Source organism: Anastrepha ludens, chromosome 6 (genome assembly GCF_028408465.1).
Source record: "Anastrepha ludens isolate Willacy chromosome 6, idAnaLude1.1, whole genome shotgun sequence".
In the NCBI taxonomy this organism is placed as follows: Eukaryota; Metazoa; Arthropoda; class Insecta; order Diptera; family Tephritidae; genus Anastrepha; species Anastrepha ludens.
The window spans coordinates 35,458,611-35,479,057 of record NC_071502.1 but is presented as its reverse complement, the minus strand read 5'-3'; the positions used below and the strand labels follow the sequence as shown (position 1 = coordinate 35,479,057).

General features: G+C 38.3%; 2 protein-coding genes across 2 annotated transcripts; both read right to left on the bottom strand.

Annotated features, from left to right (window-relative positions):
* Window positions 1-9,922: 9,922 nt before the first annotated feature.
* LOC128865910 (angiotensin-converting enzyme) lies at window positions 9,923-12,872 on the bottom strand. The gene is made up of 7 exons (XM_054106314.1): window positions 12,756-12,872; window positions 12,113-12,680; window positions 11,350-12,044; window positions 11,077-11,294; window positions 10,875-10,997; window positions 10,626-10,804; window positions 9,923-10,531 (listed from the first exon to the last, which is right to left on the bottom strand). Exons 1-7 carry the CDS (start codon window positions 12,807-12,809, stop codon window positions 10,521-10,523), a joined length of 1,848 nt encoding a protein of 615 aa, XP_053962289.1. The 5' UTR covers window positions 12,810-12,872; the 3' UTR covers window positions 9,923-10,520.
* Window positions 12,873-16,596: 3,724 nt separating this feature from the next.
* On the bottom strand, window positions 16,597-19,180 carry LOC128865950 (phenoloxidase 2-like). Its single transcript, XM_054106394.1, has 4 exons — window positions 18,120-19,180; window positions 17,425-18,046; window positions 17,119-17,354; window positions 16,597-17,050 (listed from the first exon to the last, which is right to left on the bottom strand). Exons 1-4 carry the CDS (start codon window positions 19,098-19,100, stop codon window positions 16,847-16,849), a joined length of 2,043 nt encoding a protein of 680 aa, XP_053962369.1. The 5' UTR covers window positions 19,101-19,180; the 3' UTR covers window positions 16,597-16,846.
* Window positions 19,181-20,447: the final 1,267 nt, after the last annotated feature.

Genomic DNA, 20,447 nt, shown 5'->3' with positions numbered 1-20,447 from the left:
TTGGGCTTATTAAAGTTTTGTTTTGCTAAATCTACAAATTTACATGTTTGCAGGTGTATATGTACATACATACATATATGTATATGTAAATGTGTTTGTATGCTCACATGAATGAGAATATTTCGCTTTTGGCCGAAGAATCCGCCTGCTTGGAACATCAGCAAACGTAAATATCCACACACATTTGCTGGTACATACGCCAGTACCAGTAATATAAAGCTTGAAGTCCGTTCTGAATTTCAATTAGTTTCAATTGTCGTTTTTTAAGACAAATCACCAGCACAGCTATCGAAAAATGCGAAATTTTTTACGAAAAGTCGCCGGAGTGTTGAGTTCACAATTTTTGCCAGTTTGGATTGTCATTTTCATCACAGTGGACTGGCTAATCCTGACTCGATGCGTTGGCGCAGAAGCGGTTTCCGATTCCCATCTGGATTTAAATGTGTTTTATTTCATTTACGGACCTAAATATTATCATCCACGCAGGAATTTATCCAAATGAGGTGCTACACCGTTAAATCTGTGATGTGTTTTTGTACTCATAAAGTCAAGTTAAAAGTAGTGCTAAACCTAAGTTTAATTAGTTAATAAATATGTATGTCATAAAAATAATCCCAAATAAAAGTTAAGCGATCAAAACAAGCAGGAAAAAGCTAATTGATTTTTTACTCATACATTCTGTGTGATTTAACAAGGGTGTGGGGTGGAGTACGCGCTTTTATATATCAACTATTCCTCAATAAATCGCATGACATTAAAGTATTGCACGCAACAAACTATCCAACTGTTCTTATTTGTTTCGCATAACTTGCATGCAACTTATTATTTTAAATTTATAGGAAATTTATTTATTTATTCAAATTTAAATATAAACAACGAAAACCTAATACTAATTTATAGGAATATTTATAGTTAAAATTAGTAATTTGAAGTTTATAATAAAACTTGGAGAGTTGTTAATCAAAACATAGAAAAATACAACTAAAAGCAAGCATCTAAACCAGCATAAAATTATCCGTATTATTGAGCTACTTATTTCATAGCTACTTTCCACTAGGTGACGCATAAGCATCAAATAAGAATAATTTGCGGTTCATGCCATTGCTGTAAAAAAAAATGTATAAAGCACTTTTATGGGATAAGGAGCACGAAAACTTAACTAAATTCACCACCAGAAATTTACCGTAGTGATTACCCGTAAATTTGTTGTAGTAGCGAAAAGTTGACCACGGTAGCTAGGGACTCTCCACACACTAGCAAGATATTTATATATTATACATTGTTTGGTAGAACCTGATAGATTTTTTTTTAATTTTAACACGCGACAGCACCTGGGAAAAATTTAAATCTGACTCAACATCAAGAAATCAAATTTAAGGGGGAACACCACTGTCAACGCGTAAAAATTAAATGATTGTCATGAATATTTTTTTTATAAGTAAGGATGATTATTTGAGGATCGGACAAATTATAATTTATTTAACATATATTCAGCTATACTGAAAGAATTTTTTATTAAATAATATTAAAAATTACAATTGTTATTAATATCAATGCAATGACGTCATAAAAAACTGATGCACCCTGGTGGCCACGATACAGCGGTGAAAAATAATCTGAAAGCAAAAAACCAAAAAAAAATTCTTAATCTACATTAATGGCTATCGTCGTACGTGGCGGTTTGTTTTTTATTTTTTATTTTTTTTGAGAAAATGGTGCAGGTTTGAAAAATGAGTTTGCGTTTTTACCCTTTTTTTTGTTTTCGAAATGCTTGAAAAAATATTAATTTTTGGAATTTTTAAAAACGGCTATGTACGACTGTAGCCAATACATGTATTGTACAAAAATTAAAAAAAAAAAAATATATTAAAATAGGTTTATAAGTCTTCGAGAAATCGAGGCCACCGCGTTCAGAAAAGTTGTTTTGAGAAAAACGCGTTTAAAGTTTTCATTGGCGGCGCTCAATGAGAGCGTTCAGTATTAAGTAGCGATAATTGAAATGATAATATACGTAAAGTATTAATACTTACATTAAACTCTCTATCCCTGGGCCATATGATGCTTCATCTTCATAATTTTCAGCTTTGTTTCGGCCCTTTCTGGATTTTCTTTAGATGCACTAGCTCGATTATCGGCGGTTTTTAGGCGATCATTGTCTCTGAATGCAGTATTTGTGGAGTGACGGCCCAATTTTTATACCAAGTAATTCTGCTAGAGACTTACGTTCCATTTTATTATAAATATTAAAAATATTACAGCAACGTGTACACTCGCAAGCAACTAGAAAATCAACTAAATGATGGCTTCAGTTTGAAACCGTATATCATTGAATAAAAATGATATACTGTTCCTAGTAGGGATAAAAAAGGTTGAGAAGGGGACGAAGGGACATAAAAGAAACATAAATGTATAAAATAAATAATATCTAAGGTCTAAGCTAAGCCGTAGTAAAATGAATAATAAATTTCAACTGTCGAGCGCATCGGCTAATACAAAGCGGACCGTTGTAATTCACTACCTGCACTTAGTGTATTGGGTATAACTTCGACAATTTTCAAGATTTTAAGTAAACATTTTTTTTGCATATTTTTGAATATACCTACTTTAAGAAAATGCAAAAAACTAATTTTTTTTGCAAAATCACAGTGGTGTTCCCCCTTAAACAATTAAAAGGGAAACAGAAAACAAATCAAAATAAATTAAAAAATATAAAATTAAAGAATATGCGTTGTGACTCAATTTTATTTAATTAAAAATTATTTTTAAAATTTTATTACTGAACCGCATATCCTCATCTTGTGGGTTTTTAATTTTTTCTGTAGGCACACAATTTCGTCTTTTTTTCTCGTAACCGAACTGAACTTTTGTAACCGAACGAGGTCGAAGCCGTAGTTAGGTTGTTCTCTAAATATTATAATCAGGGTTGCTACTAAAGAACTATTTTTCCTACCAGGAGCTATCTCAAAAACCTACCAAAATTGTTTTTAAGCTTCTTCTTTTTTCATTATAAAACGGCATTTCACAGTATTTAACAAGTTCGTGTAAATTAATCATCCAATATCATTTTTGAATAACTCTCTTAATAAAAAAAAATAAAATAATTTTGAGTGATGGAATGCATGAATTAATAAAGCCTTAAAAAAGTGTTCACGGTGGAAATAGCTTTATTTAAATAGTTATCAATAATAATTGCGTTTTAGTCTGTTATCGTTTCTTGAAAATAAATCACGCGCACTTGAATTCTGCCTTTTTCTTAACTATGCAGATGGTATCTGTCTTCTGTTCCACAACTATCTTGACATGGCAGCGAAGAGTCAAGCAGTGCAAGAAGCAGCTGGGAAAGTTGGCCTGAAGATCAATATCCAGACAACCAAAGTCATGCGTATAAACACAGGAAATACGCAAAAGTCCTCAATTGATGGTATCCATCTCGAAGGTGTACAATCTGCGAATTTTTAACTCCAACGTAAAGTCGGCTTCACTTGATGGTTGTGAAACGTGGAATGCAACGTCAGCTGATACAAGTTTTTGTAAACAGATGCCTTCGAAGAATTCTCAAAATATTCTGGCCAAATATTATCTCGAAACAGAAGCCAATACTATTAGAGATCCGAACGAGAAAATTCGGCTGGATTGGTCATGTTCTACGCAGAGGAAATGGTGACGTAAAAAGGGCTGCCATTGACTGGAACTCACATAGAAGCCACTGACGTGGAAGACCAGCGAATACCTAGAGACGACTGCTGGAGCCAAAAACCCGCGCCATTCAGTTTAGCTGGAATGAAGTTAAGAGATTGACGCAAAACAGCCCGATTGGAAGAAATTCGTTGAGGCTCTATGTTGGACAGTGGAACTCCAGGAATTTATGATGATGGCTTCAATTCTGCTTCTTCACCCACTTGCACAAAACTGAGGTTACTTCGAAATGCGATAAAATCATAGACAATTTTTTGCGTTTCTTATTGTTATTTTATTTTATTATTAAGGTAGTTAATTAATTTTGCGCCACCGTGTACATTTATTTCTTACATATACGAGGTACGTTCAAAAAGTATCGAGAATTTTGAATTTTCGCAGGTTACGTATATTCGAATCTCGATCTTTTTGTTGGTACTCATGTCTCTCACTCATGCCGACGAGTTCGGCCATTTTTAATGTTCAGTTAATTGTTGACAGCTGCTTTGCTGCACGTGTTTGCTAATGAGATGTTGGTATCCGAACTCTGTCCGCGACGACCCAAATTTGCTCCAGAGAGTCATTACAGGTGACGAATCGTGGGTTCATGGCTCAAAGCTCAATCATTTCAATAGAAGCTGCCGCACGAACCAAGACTGAAAAAAGCGCGCCAAGTTCGGTCGAATGTAAAAGTTTTGCTTACCGTTTTCTTCGATTGCAGGGGCGTTGTGCATCATGAGTTCTTGCCACAGGGTAAAACGGTCAATAAGGAATATTACCTGCAAGTCATGCGCAATTTACGTGAAGCAATCAGCCAGAAACACCCGGATATGTGGAAGAACAAAAATTGGCTCTTGCATCACAATAACCACTTACGCGATTTTGACCGAGTTTAACAAAACGCGCCAGTCGCTTCTTTCTTGTGCTAACCGACACCAGTTGGATACACCAAGTGACGCCAAGTCCTTCTCCACCGGATCTTTCCAACGTAGAGGAGGCTTTCCTTTTCCTCTGCTACCATCAGCTGGTAGTGCATCGAATACTTTTAGAGCCGGACCGTTGGTAAGCGTTTGCGCCGAATATTTCAGAAAATGTGACAGAAAATCACTAACGAAATGAATCTTTATCTCTGTTTTCTGCGTCTGCGTTTCGACGTATTTCTGTCGTTTAAGTTGAATTCTGAATTGTGGTCTATTAAAACACTTTTAGTAGAATTATATGAAAAAATATTTTTGGGATAAATTTTAACCCGCTATCTCCCACTGTTATGAGCGCTGTTGGCCCTTTCCCGCAAAAGAGACAAAAAGGATTAACTCAATAGTCGGAGAGTTAATTAGAGAGTCAAAAATGTTCCAAACAAATGTTCCTCTTTGTTTTTCATATAGAACTGCAGAGCACATTTTATTAACTGCAATCTAATCGCCACATAGTTTCTTAAGCCGATCTACCATAAGTATGCGCCAAAGAGTGAAAACTTTAACCCGCTTAAATTAAAGTTCAGGCGTACAAATCAAGGCAGGTACAATACTAAGCACTTAGAACTTCAATTAGTAAGACATTGGATAGCCTTTCCTTCTGTAACCTCTAGTTTTGGCATAGATTACACAAACTTCAACGTTTCTTCGGGTGTGATTTTGTTCCACTCATCTGTCAATACATTCTTGAGCGTTTCTTTTCGATGTAATCCGTGAATGAGCGAATCCTGTGTTCCAATGAATCGCATGCATGCTCGGATTAAGGATTTAAATTAAGTGACTGTGGAGGAGTTTTAAGCTGTTTAAGTACGTTGTATATAAACCAAAGCTTCGTAACAAGAGCAGTGTTTTTGGGGTTATTGTCTTCTGGAAAGAAATTATCGGACCCCAATCCTATATTTCTATCTTTTACCCAAACTTGGTTTGAAATAATCTTTCAAAATGCCTAATACACTTTGTGATCCATAGTTGCCGGTATAAACTCAAAGTTTCCCACACGTTTTGCACACATGCAACTCCTCCATTTGTAGACAAACATCAAGACGCACATCACAAGTAGGAGGAGGAGCTCGGCCAAAACCCCAAAAAAGGTGTAAGACCAATTATACATTCTGTCAAAAAAAATTTCGAGAACTGTTCGTTTAAAAAGCGCGCGTTAGACTTTCTCTGCTGGAATTTTGATACAACTGCCCTCTATAGTGTCACAGAGTGTGAGTGTAATCTGTCAAATAGCTTGTTTTTGGCATTTAATTATATCAGTCAACCGCAGGTGTGCTCTGCGATTTTCACTATGGACAAAAATATCGAACAACTAATTTGTCTTAAATTTTGTGTGTTTGAACGGGATCTCGTGTGCCAAATCGTTGAAAATGTTGCAGAAAGCTCATGGCGAGAGTGTTCTATCACGGGTCTAAAAACACGGGTCTACGAGTGGTGTAAGGCTTTTGCAGAGGGCCGAGAAGCCATTTTACATCATCAATTGGGCATGAGACGCCAAGACGCGTGGCTGCTCGACTCGTTCCAAGAGAGTTGGATTTCTTTAAAAAAAATCATCGGAAGATGGTGACTGCAGACATGCTTGAGCAAGTGAATTTGGACCCAACGTCTATCCAGCGCATCATAGCAGGTGACGTGACGTGGGTATATGAGTTTGACATGCAAACCAGTCAACAGGCGTCTGAATGGCGCTATCCATATGAGCCAAAACCAAAAAAAACGACGTCAAAGTCGGTCAAAAGTAAAAGTCATGCTACTCGTTTTCTTTGATTATCATGGTGTTGTGCGACGGCGATCTCTCATCTCTCAGTTGAAAAGGTTGGTCACATCCCTCAATTGTGGCAAATAATTAAAGCTCGAACATATATTAAAGCTCATGGTGTTGTGCACTCGGAATTCGTTCCAAATGGTTCTACGGGAAATGGTAAATAAAGAATATCATTTGAAAGTTATGCGACGTTTGAAGGAGATTGTACGTAGGAAACGGCCAAATTTGTGGAAAGAAAACTCATGGATATTGCACTATGATATCGCCCGGTCTCACAAGGCTTATATTGTGAGCACTTTTTTGACCAAAAACTCGACAAATATCACCGAACAACCACCGTTTTCATCAGATTTAGCTCTCTGTGACTTTTTCCATTTCCCAAAACTTAAATTGCCACACCGCGGACGCCGCTTTGAGTCGATAGAGGCCATTAAGGAGACTTCGCTGAAGGAGCTGAAGAAGATCTCTTCAAACGCGTTTAATAGGCGCTTTGATGATTGGACTAATCGTTGGCATATATGTGGTTCGTTGCATCGAATGGAGCCTAATTTGAAGGCAATAAAAAAATGTTGATGATTAAACATTTATTTTGTGGTTTATTGAACAATTCCCGGTACTTTTTGTTTGTATGACTCCAAACCATGTTTTACAGTCAAAATTTGAGCGCCAAGGGCGATTCCTGGTTTTCTCCACCAAGTTGTCTCCCTTTAATGTCAAAAACGCAGAAGTTACTCTCATCCCTGAAAAGCACCTTATTCCAAAACTCTGGGCTTATTTACATACTCGTTGGCACAGTCGAGTCGCTTCTGTCGATGTACTAGGGATACCAATTGCTTTCTTCGTGCAACGCGGCCTTTTTCACGGTTCTTCGCTCAGTTTCTTTGCTCACAAATTTGGAAAACTGTAAATTGCTGTTTTCTGCAATTTTTCTTGTCGTAAACCTAGGATTATTTTGTACTTGCTGGACGACATATCGATCCTCCCGATTTGTAAATAATAGAGGTCGGCCAGTTCATGGGCGGGTTATGTAATCGCCACTGTCTTTAAAGTATTTAATGACTCTCTGGGCTGAGGAATGCGTTCTTCCGACGGTTGCTCCTATTTCGCGAAAAGTTTTTCCCTCCTTCCACAACCTTATAATAATTTTTCTTTCATTTACTTCAAATTCTTTTCTTTGTAATTGTCTATAATTAATAATGTTTACCTAAGCTACTAAGCAAAAACTGATACCAAATTTTTTTCTAAAAAAGTATATAAATAGGAGCATAAATGCTAAGGAAAATAGTTTGTACGCACAGTTTGTCTGTTTTACCCGAATCCCAGAATCCGGAGCCTTATTTTTTTGGAAAAAGAGGTTGTCTGTAAAGTCGGTTTACTGTCGGTAGTTTAACGTGATAACGTCATAAGAAAATACTGATTGAATGGTTGCATTTTTCAAAAGAAAATTTTAATTGTATTTGTTTGATAGATATTTTGTATGGATATAGAGAATGAGTTAACATTAACATAACATAATATACTTTAACATAACATAACATAACAAAACAAAACAAAACAAAACAAAACAAAACAAAACAAAACAAAACAAAACAAAACATAACATAACATAACATAACATAACATAACATAACATAACATAACATAACATAACATAACATAACATAACATAACATAACATAACATAACATAACATAACATAACATAACATAACATAACATAACATAACATAACATAACATAACATAACATAACATAACATAACATAACATAACATAACATTACATAACATAACATAACATAACACAACATAACATAACATAACATAACATAACAAATTACCCCGTATTAAAGCACTTATCAACAGCTTTCATTTGATACCCATATTGTACATACACAACCAAAGGTTACCCGGGTCCACGTTTTGACCTATATCTCGAGACCCTATCTACCAATAGATATTCAAACTATACGGAAATCATCTTCAATACCTACTTAACAATGTGTGTAAGTTTGGTTTAATTCGGTTCAAAGACACGGCGGGTCCACGTTTTGGCATATATTTCGAGACCCTAGTCATCAATAGGTATGAAAATTACCCCGTATTAAAGCACTTATCAACAGCTTTCATTTGATATCCATATTGTACAAACACATTCTAGGGTCCACGTTTTGGTCTCTATCTCGAGATCCTAGTCACGGAGCGGATGGAAATACTCTGAACTAAAGCATTCACCAACAGCTTCCATTTGATACCCATATCGTACATACACATCCGAAGGTTACCCGGGTACACGTTTTGACCTATATCTCGAGACCATATCTACCAATAGATACCCAAACTATACGGAAACCATCTTCAATACCTCCTTAACAATGTGTGGAAGTTTGGTTTAATTCGGTGCAAAGACACGGCGGGTCCACGTTTTGGCATATATTTCCAGACCCTAGTCATATATAAGTATGAAAATTACCCCGTATTAAAGCACTTATCAACAGCTTTCATTTGATACCCATATTGTACATACACATCCGAAGGTTACCCGGGTCCACGTTTTGACCTATATCTCGAGACCCTATCTACCAATAGGTATTCAAACTATACGGAAATCATCTTCAATACCTACTTAACAATGTGTGTAAGTTTGGTTTAATTCGGTTCAAAGACACGGCGGGTCCACGTTTTGGCATATATTTCGAGACCCTAGTCATCAATAGGTATGAAAATTACCCCGTATTAAAACACTTATCAACAGCTTTCATTCGATATCCATATTGTACAAACACATTCTAGGGTCCACGTTTTGGTCTCTATCTCGAGACCCTAGTCACGGAACGGATGGAAATACTCTGAACTAAAGCATTCACCAACAGCTTCCATTTGATACCCATATTGTACATACACATCCGAAGGTTACCCGGGTCCACGTTTTGACCTATATCTCGATACCATATCTACCAATAGGTACCCAAACTATACGGAAACCATCTTCAATACCTCCTTAACAATGTGTGGAAGTTTGGTTTAATTCGGTGCAAAGACACGGCGGGTCCACGTTTTGGCATATATTTCCAGACCCTAGTCATCAATAGGTATGAAAATTACCCCGTATTAAAGCACTTATCAACAGCTTTCATTTGATACCCATATTGTACATACACATCCGAAGGTTACCCTGGTCCACGTTTTGACCTATATCTCGAGCCCTATTTCCAAAATAAAATATAATCCATGTTACTCGTGATGTAGCTTTCGAATGGTGAAAGAATTTTTAAAATCGGTCCAGTAGTTTTTGAGCCTATTCATTACAACCAAACAAACAAAGTTTTCCTCTTTATAATATTAGTATAGATATGGTAAATATTACCATACATTTTTTCCTTCATATATAATAAAAAAATAATAATAATAACATTAAAACAACAGGTATTATTAACAAACTTGGTTTTATTTTAAATTCCTCAAGTAAATCAAATTAATAATAATCAATAAGAAGGCATATGCCAATACAAATACGTGAATTTACATATGTACATATGCGCACATACATACATATATACGCTCACTTAAGTAGGAGAGAGCAAGATGTCGAACGTTGCCGTTCGTTTGCTTTGTTTGCTTTGTCGTTCCTTCCGCGCTTTCGCTTGCAATTCATTCAATGCAATGAGCAAGGTAACTACATATGAGCAAGGTAACACTAATATGAGCAAGGTAACCCTAATGAGCAAGGTAACACTAAAGAGCAAGGTAACACTAATGAGCAAGGTAACTACATATGAGCAAGGTAACGACACATTTTTTCGTGCGTGCAGCCTGTTAAATCGAATTATAAGACGTTATCACGTCAAAAATGTTTTATTTTGGCGTTCACAATTTTTACCGAGAACTATTTAAAAAGTTGCTTTATTTCAGTTAATTTTTCTGTTAAGTCCATATGCATGTAAATATTTATATAATAATATGTAAATTAACGTAATATGTAGATATGTATGTATGTACTCGCGCACCGAACTTTTTTTAGCTTCCCTTTAATGCAAGTAAATGTTCCCGTACGTTGATATGCGTTTTAGTCACTTCAAGCTAAGATCTCTCACCAACTCCCTTGCGGCTTAAACGACTTCTACAATGACATATTCAATATTAAAAAATTAGTGCGCACATTTATACAATCACAGTTTAGATAAGCGGTTCGGATTATTGGTTCCAGATCTTACTTTTTTGACTCGGATTCCAACCGATTTTGACTCTCGATTCGCGATTTTTCGTTTTCAGCCAATCCAGCAATGGCGCATAGTAATCTAGCAGAGCATCGCCACTTAGGCTAGAGTTGTTGCCTAGAACCTTCGCCAGCGTTTCATGCCATGGTTTCGAGGAACCCAAAGCCATCATTGATCTAAAAAACATGGGAACAACGAATTTAAGCCTAATCTACTTTAGTGGACAATCGAGTGTGCCATTCTTACTTTAGATCATCGCCCACCGCGCGATTGCCGTAAAAGTCGCAGTTGTGTAAGGATCCGCTGTGGTGGTTCTTCTGGCAAAATGCGCGATAAAACTGGTAACCGAGCACTTCAGACACAAACTTTCTATATGTAAAATTTAACACACACACACATATATATGAATGAGAACAATGGAAACTAGCATGAGAAAACCGATACGTACTTGGTTTGGTAGTTCTGTTCCATATCCAAATAGAAACTGTATGGAAAATCTATAGCATTTTCCGGGCGATCTGAAGGTGGCTCGACGCCAGCGTAGGTTTCCATCAACTCCCAATAATGTTTATTTATGGATTCAATCTCCACGGTGCCATTTAGCAGATCACTCATTACTTTTGTGTGTACGAAATACAATGGAATGTTGAGCAATGTGTGAATACCCTGCGTTAACATAAATTAGTAGGAATGTGCTAACAACGAATACTAATGCGCTTACCATTCTGAAGAGACGATTCATTAGTATGGGCTCTGAGAATTGAAAATCTTTAGACAGTCCGATGGCTTGCAGATGTTTTGGCGTTGATGCCGATAGAATGACAGCTTCTCCCACGGGATATTCCAAGTCATATGAATTGAAAAAGTACGATGGGAGATTGTGCTTCTCTTTGGCATAATGCACCCGACACAGGTAGCCATGATTCTGCATGAACTTTCTGAACTCCACCTTCTTGCAATACTTCATGTAAACATGAGGCGTCAAATCGAAAATATCAGCTCTGCAGTTGGCACCCTCCGCACTCTCGTCCTGCTCTTTCAACTGCTCTTGGTAAAATTTGCTGGGTAACTCGGTGAATCCGAGAGATTTATAGAAGTTTTCCGCCTCGTCTATCATTGTTTTCGGCTCGAAATGCTGCACGAAGGTGTCATAGGGTGGCAGGTTTTGTTTTGGAAAATATGGTTCGATGACACTATTGGCATACCACGCTTGTTCGCGTACTTGTTGGAATAGATGATCTGGAATTGGCCCTCTAGGATTGACGAAATCTCCTCCGTACTTTTTATGCAGCTCCTTGCGAATGAATGCGTGTAGCTGCTTATACGCCGGTTTAATTTCTTCCATCACTTTCTCCATTTCCTGCAGAAACTCTTTGTTGTTGTAGCAACGAAACCAGAACTCAAGCACCGGTATATCTGCACGTATTAAGGGAAAATTATTTTAAAAAAAATCTCCAAATATTGAGGTGCTTTAAAGAAACTACCTAAGATCTTAGCAGCTTTTTGAAAAGCTTCAACAATGGTATAAAAATTGACGGAGGACCAAACAAGATTCTTTTCGCGCCACGTCTCCCAGTAATATTTCAGTTCATCCGAATCGTTGCTTTGCTGGAAAATCTTCTGTATATCAGGATAGTAGGCCAGCGGACTATAGTCTTGGTCAGGCATATTGGCGCCACCCTGATACGGCTCAATATCTTTATCTGTTGACAGCTCTTTGAGAGCCGCAAAGTTTATCAGCACCGATGAAAAATAATCTTCTCCCAAGACGAAAAGTTCGCCAACTCTACGAAGATTTAGCAGTGCTGTCTTGACCTCATTGTCATGTATGTTCGCCGTGCTGTAATCACTAGCCTCTTCAGAGATTTTAACCAGTTCAGCTGCAATTCGTTTCACCGTAGCCAGTTTTGAGAAGATCGTATCAAAGTCCTCGTCGTCGCTGGATGTGTAAGTTTCTTCAGCAATTTGATTGTATAATTTATAGTAACGCGAGCTGGCATCATCAATGAATTTTTTGGCATCCGCTTGGTTGGTTGCAGCAGCGTGGCCAAACTAAAATCGAAATATTTGTATGTGCATCACAAATAAATGTTTGCGTGGATAAGTTTTTGAAAAGTCGCCACTTACGCCGATAGAAGCAACGAAAGAAATTAGCACAAAGCAGAAAGTTTGCCAGCGCATTTTTCGTCTCGGCGATAATTTTTCACATAAACAGCAATCACAACGTTTAAAATTGAACTGACCATTCATATTTGAACGCAATTGAATATATGCGACCTCATTGAAATCCCCATCAAAATAAGATGAGATTAAAACTAAAAAAATCCTTATCTATAATGATGATGACATTAACGTACATACAAAAAATAATTCTTGCTGTATGGAACCTCTCACAAAAGTATTTGAACAAAATATAATAAAGGGTGATCAGATTGGAGGTACTTTTTCTGATTATTTTGGGGTTTTTTGACAGATCGCGCGTGACTATTGTCAAACTAAGTCTACAATTTTTTCAGTATTCATTGACATTTCATCATGGAAAGACTTACACCTCAACAAAGTTTAAAAATCGTAAAATTGTATTACGAAAATAGGCACTCTATGAAAAGTGTTCATCGCGAGCTCAGACCAACTTATGGTGTTCAGTGATAATTCCCATTTTTGGCTTAATGACTACGAAAATAAACAAAATTTCCGCCATTTTCTCCATTGAAAACAGCCGTTTGGTGCGGCCTATGGACTGGAGGAATCATCGACCCATATTTCTTCAAAGGCGAGGCTGGCGCCAATGTAACAGTGAATGGCAAAAGCTAACGCGCCATAATAAACGACGTTTTAAAGACGAAATTGAAGCCTATGGTCTACACAACAACAAGACGGCGCTATTTCTTATGCAGCCCGTGAAGCAATGAATTTACTGCATCGTCGTTTGGGTACGCAATTTATCTCTTCTCTCGGACCTGTGGTTTCGTCACCAAGACCGTGTGATATCACACCTTTGGACTTTTATTTGTGGAGATATGAAAAGTCTAAATGCTTTGTGGATCAACCAGCTTCGATTGAGGCATTGGAAGCGTACTTTACTAAAGTTATTCACGAGATACCGACCGAAGTCCTCCAGCGAGTCATTCCAGTTGCTGTCAACATTTGAAAGAGGGTATCCTTAAAAAATAAACATCTTGAATGGTTCCATACAAAAATAATAATGATTGCCCATTCATTTGAATTTTCGTTGTTGTATTGAAATTTAAAATCCATTACCCTTAAATTGATCACCCTTTATATATATAATTGGCGCGTACACCTTTTTTGGGTGTTTGGCCGAGCTCCTCCTCCTATTTGTGGTGTGCGTCTTAATGTTGTTCCACAGTTTCAAGCCGACTCCGAACGGCAGATATTTTTATGAGGAGCTTTTTCATGGCAGAAATACACTCGGAGGTTTGCCATTGCCTGCCGAGGGGCGACCGCTGTTAGAAAAATGTTTTTCTTAATTTTGGTGTTTCACCGAGATTCGAACCGACGTTCGCTCTGTGAATTCCGAATGGTAGTCACGCACCAACCCATTCGGCTACGGCGGCCGTGGATCACCCTTTATGTATAGATAATTGGCGCTTATACCCTTTGGCCGAGCTTCCCCTCCTATTCGCGGTGTGCGTCTTGATGTTGTTCCACAAATGGGGGAGACTTACAATTTTAAGCCGACTGGGAACAGCAGATGGTTTTTTATGACGAATTTTTCTATTGCAGAAATACCCTCGCAGGTTTTTCATTGCTTGTCGATCGCGCACTTCCGATTGCAAGTCACGTTCCAACCCATTCGGCTATGGCGGCCGAAGAAATGATAGTATCTCGTTTCAGCTCTGTTACTGGCGGAATAGCTTTAATCTCTTTGAAAAAACTTTTTAATGTCTCAAGTTCATCTGTATACTTTTGCGCACTACTGTATCATAACTTTGCTCGCATTAATAACTCTCCCTTGTAGTAGTACAACGGAAACTAGAAAGATTCAGATAACTCGAGTAGAAATAGTGATATGTGAAGAGGATTCTGTGCGCATGTGACCCCTTGTCTAAAGCAGGTTGGCAAAACCAAAACGCTTTGATGTACTTACGTATACATAGACATTACAAATTCCCTGGCCACTGTTTAAACGCTTTTAAGAAAGAACAAATTTTTGATAGCTGTTGTCTCTCGTTGCAAATAATAGAAGAGTGCCGCTCTTTGACTCGGTCTTTGCCTCACGCAGCTTAGATCACACACAGTGGAAAAGCTTTCAATGCACTGTGAACTATGAAAGGCCGTGTACTAAAGTTTGCTTATCACTTGATTTACGACTGTTGACGTTAAACGTGTTGAAATTTATTAATGCACTATTTTTGCGAATTAATCCATGTTAAATTTTCAGTAAAGTATTGCCTGTCTTCTTTGAAAAGGACACAGGAAATTGTTGAAACAAACTCCAATCATTCGAGGTGTTTATTTTTTTGTTTATTTCCTTCCTAGTCGGAACGTAGGGCGGAGACTAACGCATTCCATCTATCACGATTTTGTGCAATTCCTCGGGCATAAGGCGAACTACCAATTTGTTAAAATTCAGCGTGTACCGTTCTTATCTACGTACTTCTGGATCGCCTCTCCTTCGTGAACCTTACGTGTTCCACCGGAGTGCCATTCCAGTGATATCATTATTTGCCTTTCGCAAAGTGTGCCCAATCCAATGCCAGTTCCGGCGATTTATCTCGACATTAACCGGTTCTGGCAATCGCTATAACTCTCGGACAGAAAATTGGGCAAATCCGTTGAAGACATTTGTTATCAAAGGTATGCATACTGGCAGATTATATTAGTGACTTTCCAGGTTTCACAACCATAACCGTTTTTACACTCGTATTAAAAATTCTTAGTTTTGTACGTCATCTCATACTTTGTGAAGCCCAAATTTTGCTCGATTTATGAATACTTGCTTCGACTTTGTTTATACGGTTGGATACGTCACTTTCAGTACCTCCATTCTTGGAAATTACGCTACCCAGCTAGCAGAACTTGCTAACATATTTTACTTCAACTGTCGAGTTTACAACCAGGGGCGTGGTATTTGCTAGTTTCACATCGTAATAATTTAGTTTTTGCAATGATTACTTTCAGGCCTATGGTTTCTGCATTTCCCATTCATTTTTTTAAATTTTGAACGAATGCCAGCAAATGTGTGGCTTTATGCTTCAATAATTCGAGGTTGCGGGAATATAATTCAATCCTTGATTAATTTTTGCCTCTTAAGTCTGGGCGAGAGTTTAGGAAAAATCTTAACGAAAGCTTTTAACCGAAATTAAATGCGGAAACTCTATTCATTGTTCGAAAGCATATACTATTGCGAAGTTTCATTTTCAACTTTACAACTTGTAAAATCATTAAATGCATTTAGAAATATGGCGCACGGTCTAAAGAGATTAATCCATCAAATTCCCATCTGGTAAGTTTGAGAGTCATTGTGTGGACGTTATGAAGTTCCGAACGTTGTTTTTTAGCCATTCTTGGTTCACTCGAGCTTTGTGAGACGGTGCTGAGCCGAAACTTCCATGGTCTGCCACCGAAATCTTTGTCTGCCCACGGTTTCAAAGCAACCTCCTCAATACTTTCCCGATAATATTTCGAATTTACCTTGACGCCAGGTTCGATGAAAACGATTGGACTGCTTTTGAATCCGTTTGAATCTAGGCTTCAAAGTTGTAGCTAACGAAACGATACCTTACAACTCTACCTAGTCGGGTCGTTCTTTATTTGTATTGAATTGGAAAACGCAATCTTTAGAATAGTGAAAATTTTTTAACTTACATTGGAATTACATTTAAATAGTTTCAGTATTACGCAAAGATAAAAGTAAAAATAATTTACTCAAGTGGCGCAGCATTGGGTTAACCAAGAAAGTATATTTACATAGACCTTCGGAGAATACCAACGAAAAATTTAATACATTTTATTCAGTGATATAACGAAAAATTTTATTAGAACAAATATCAATGGCTCCGATTGAGTTATGTTAAAACAAATAACATTTCGCAGACGGAGCTATGGGTAACATGTCGTACAAGTATAAAATGTGTTTGTGTGTAAATCGAAATCATATCATTTCAATTTGTTTGAGTTTAAAAGATGTCCATTGATGTGTAATCGTAAGTCTAGCGAGTAAAGTTGATCAATTCATTCCAAGTGTTCGTTGATTACGTCACAACGCGGTTATCGTGACGCACTACCACATCCACTATGCTCATATTCGGAGTCAAGAAGTTGACAAGGCGGTCAGCACCTGAGCGAGCCAGACGGTCGAATGGATAGCCCATAGCTCGACGGTCTGGATAGAGGCGATCACGAACGCCGCAGTAGGATGCAGCATCACTGCACGCACCCACCAATTGTTGCTCGACCTAACACAAAAGTAGAAGATTAGCATACGCGAAAAAGTAAGATTTTCAATCAAAGACTTTTCTCTTACCCTATCCTGATCATAGTCGGATACCATAACAAACAACTCGCAGCGAAGACCTTCGGGTAAACCTTTCGGGATGAGCATATGATTAGGCCACCCACAACCACAGAAGTTGAATTCTAACTCATCGGCGCTACCAGCGGCCGGTCGATTGGTGTCTAAATCGCGGAATGTGCGTTCGAAGGGAATGGTAACACTGGACTCAGTGGATCGACGTCGAATGGTGTTTTGGCCAGGGTTTACTGTTGATTGAATTTAAGTTAGTAGTGACCCCTGTGTGCATGTATAGGTGAATAATAGTAAAATACTTACGTGACACAATGAATTTGTCTAATTCTATCATCAGCAGACGTTGGTCTTTGAAGAGCATTCCTTGGCCGCGCTCATCTGTCTTTGGTCCCAGGAAGATTCGTACTGTACCGAAACGTTGCGCACCACCATCGTTGTTGATGTTGATTGTGTAGGTGAATGGAGTATGTTGGAGATGAGTGAAGCGAGCAAACACATTTCCACGAGGCACAAAGTCCATTCCACGTGAGAGGTCAACATCTGATTGTTGCCAGAAAGTTTGAAGAACATTTGGCTGACCTCCTTCGGGAGCTACTTGCACACCAGTGACAGAGACACCCTGGTAACTGAGCTCTGGTAAAGTGTATGGCGTGAGACGAGTTTTGTGTTCCTGGAAGATATCATCGATGTATGCGTGCCATCTGTAGAAAACGGGGTCCCGCATGGCAGTAGCAGAATCACCCATTACGCCGAAGGACTCCAAATGGCGATGATCGGGATCGTGAGAGTATGAAATGAACACATGGCCCATATTGTGGAAGTCACCATACAAGCTCCGGTTTGGAGAAATAATAGACGATTCCATCATGTTGCCCAAAATATCAATACCACGAACCTCGTCCAGTGGTATCTGATTGCCACTTTCCTGAATTAAGAAACATTTTGTTAGTTTTATTGTATATTTTGGAGTCAGATAAGTAGGTGCGGAGTAAACTTACATCAGTGGCAAAGCCTTGCGATATGGCTTCAAATATACGATCGCTCCAGCGCTCCATGTCACTCACATCCAGATTAATTTGATCCAGCTCTCGGTTAAGGTCTGACAATTTTGTATCCTCAGAACGTGGTGGCCAAGCGCGACTCGCCACCAACGAGTCCATTTTGGGGAAGTACCCCTCCTGGATAGGTTCGCGCAAGTTGTTGAAGCGCACAACACGAGCCAGATTATTGCTGAAACGTTCCAAGTTATAACGAGCTACCACTTGTTCATGCATGTAGTAGAAGAGTTCACCACGACGATCCTTGTTCACAATGGCACGATCGCCGGCTTCAAAGGGATACACCAAATGCCAATGCCAATGATGGAGATTGATGCCAAGATCTTCACGGAAATACCAAAGCCGATGCTCGGGCTCTAGATCAGAAGCAGTGTAATCGCGTGGAATAGTAATGGGCATACGTGATCCCTCAGGAACAACTGTAGCTTCCTCTCGAACTTGACGGAAAACACGGGAGTCCACAAACTTGTCGGGGAAGTTCTGTGCAAAAGATGGAAGATCCATTCCTTTAGTGTCCGCACGATGTAGCAGCGCCACCGACAGTGCATAATTGAACAAATACGGATTCAAACGATCGCGAGCATAAACAGCCACACTCTGAAGATCCTCAATGGAGCGCACACCCATGAAAATGTCAATCAGACGACCAGCAATACGACGATGAGCCGGAATGAAAAGAGAAAATTGCGCATCTCGCGGTAGTGACATGGGTAAACGCAAATCCGGAATGGATATATCTCGAACGGGAATGCGTTGCTCTGCCTTTTCACCGAAACGACTTTGAACTTCATTGCTGATGGGACGATAGCGATCCGTGAGGAATTTGTCGGGCACATCGAACACTGCAGCTTGTCCCTTCTCCATGAAAATGGGCTCGTTAGGACGATCGAAGAGCAACAGCAGATTCTTTTTGTCAGCCATGATTAGCGTTGATGAGGAAATTTCTTTAACAAACAAGAAAACCTAAGCTTGTGCTAAATGTAGGCAGTGGTAGTTGTAGTTTCAACACGAAACTGATGAATTGGACTAGGAAATTCACGCTTTTATATTACTCATAGAGCTGCTGGCGACTTATCGCGTTTTTCGGTGGTCAAATATTTTGCGGTCTCCTCGACAATCCAAATTCATCCACACTCATATACATACACATGTGTGTATGTGTATGCACATTTCCATAGGCATTCATGTCGAAATTGGTGTGATAAAAAGTGGAAAGGAGTACATACAGAACTACAAATAGACACAAATGTCATATCTGCTGCCCAAAACTTGAAAATGAGGAAGGCATGTGAATGCAGCAGCAAACTCGAGCAATCGACATACCTTTTGTTTTCTGTGGTATTCCGAAAAAATTCAACCATTTCTCTAATCGTTTGGATTAAATTCAATAAATTTATATTTCTGCTATTAATCTGTCTACATTTTTAATATATATTTATATGTATATGCATGTATAACTTTTGATCATTTTCAAGTATGTAATTAAGTAGGTATGTCTGGGCTGGTTAGAACGTACACCAAATTCATACATTTTCCTTTTTATGCTGCATTTAATTTTTCATTTTTATGTAAATGCTTAAGTTTTTGTTTGCAGTTCAATATTCTCGAACAAAATGACTTAACTATTGGCACAATAAGCTGACATTTTTACTAAGTTTTCATATTTAGACGCAATTTGCCATTACTTTTAATTTAAATTACTTGTAAGCGCAACTTTTCAAATGAGCAAAAGATTGTCGGAAGCGAAATCAAGAACACAAACCAATGTCGATTCCAATAAATTTGAGCGGATCGAAATGCAGAACAAACCAGATTGATTTAGTATAAAATAAAAAAAATCTGTGATTGAAGTGGAAGTACAGATCGCGGGGCACATGAGCTATGTAGTTGCCCTTTAGCACTGTGTTTAATTTGAACTAATTAAAATTCAAATCAATTCGGCCGCCGTAGCCGAATGGGTTGGTGCGTGACTACCATTCGGAATTCACAAAGAGAACGTAGGTTCGAATTTCGGTGAAGCACCAAAATTAAAAAAAACATTTTACTAATAGCGGTCGCCTCTCGGCAGGCAATGGCAAACCTCCGAGTGTATTTCTGCCATGAAAAAGCTCCTTATAAAAAAATATCTGCCGTTCGGAGTCGGCTTGAAACTGTAGCTCCTTCTATTTGTGGAACATCATCAAGACGCACGCCACAAATAGGAGAAGCTCCTCCTCCAAACACGAAAAAAGGGTGTACGCGCCAATTATATATATATAGGGTTTTCCA

Excerpts from the sequence above, each read along its gene's own strand:
- LOC128865910 (XM_054106314.1), bottom strand. The coding sequence starts at position 12,809 with ATGCGCTGGCAAACTTTCTGCTTTGTGCTAATTTCTTTCGTTGCTTCT. Across the intron at positions 12,681-12,755 it reads CTTTCGTTGCTTCTATCGGC|TTTGGCCACGCTGCTGCAAC; the intron begins GTAAGTGGCGAC and ends TTTCGATTTTAG. Across the intron at positions 10,805-10,874 it reads GCGGTGGGCGATGATCTAAA|ATCAATGATGGCTTTGGGTT; the intron begins GTAAGAATGGCA and ends CATGTTTTTTAG.
- LOC128865950 (XM_054106394.1), bottom strand. The coding sequence starts at position 19,100 with ATGGCTGACAAAAAGAATCTGCTGTTGCTCTTCGATCGTCCTAACGAG. Across the intron at positions 17,355-17,424 it reads AGACAAATTCATTGTGTCAC|TAAACCCTGGCCAAAACACC; the intron begins GTAAGTATTTTA and ends TTCAATCAACAG. Across the intron at positions 17,051-17,118 it reads CCGACTATGATCAGGATAGG|GTCGAGCAACAATTGGTGGG; the intron begins GTAAGAGAAAAG and ends CTTTTGTGTTAG.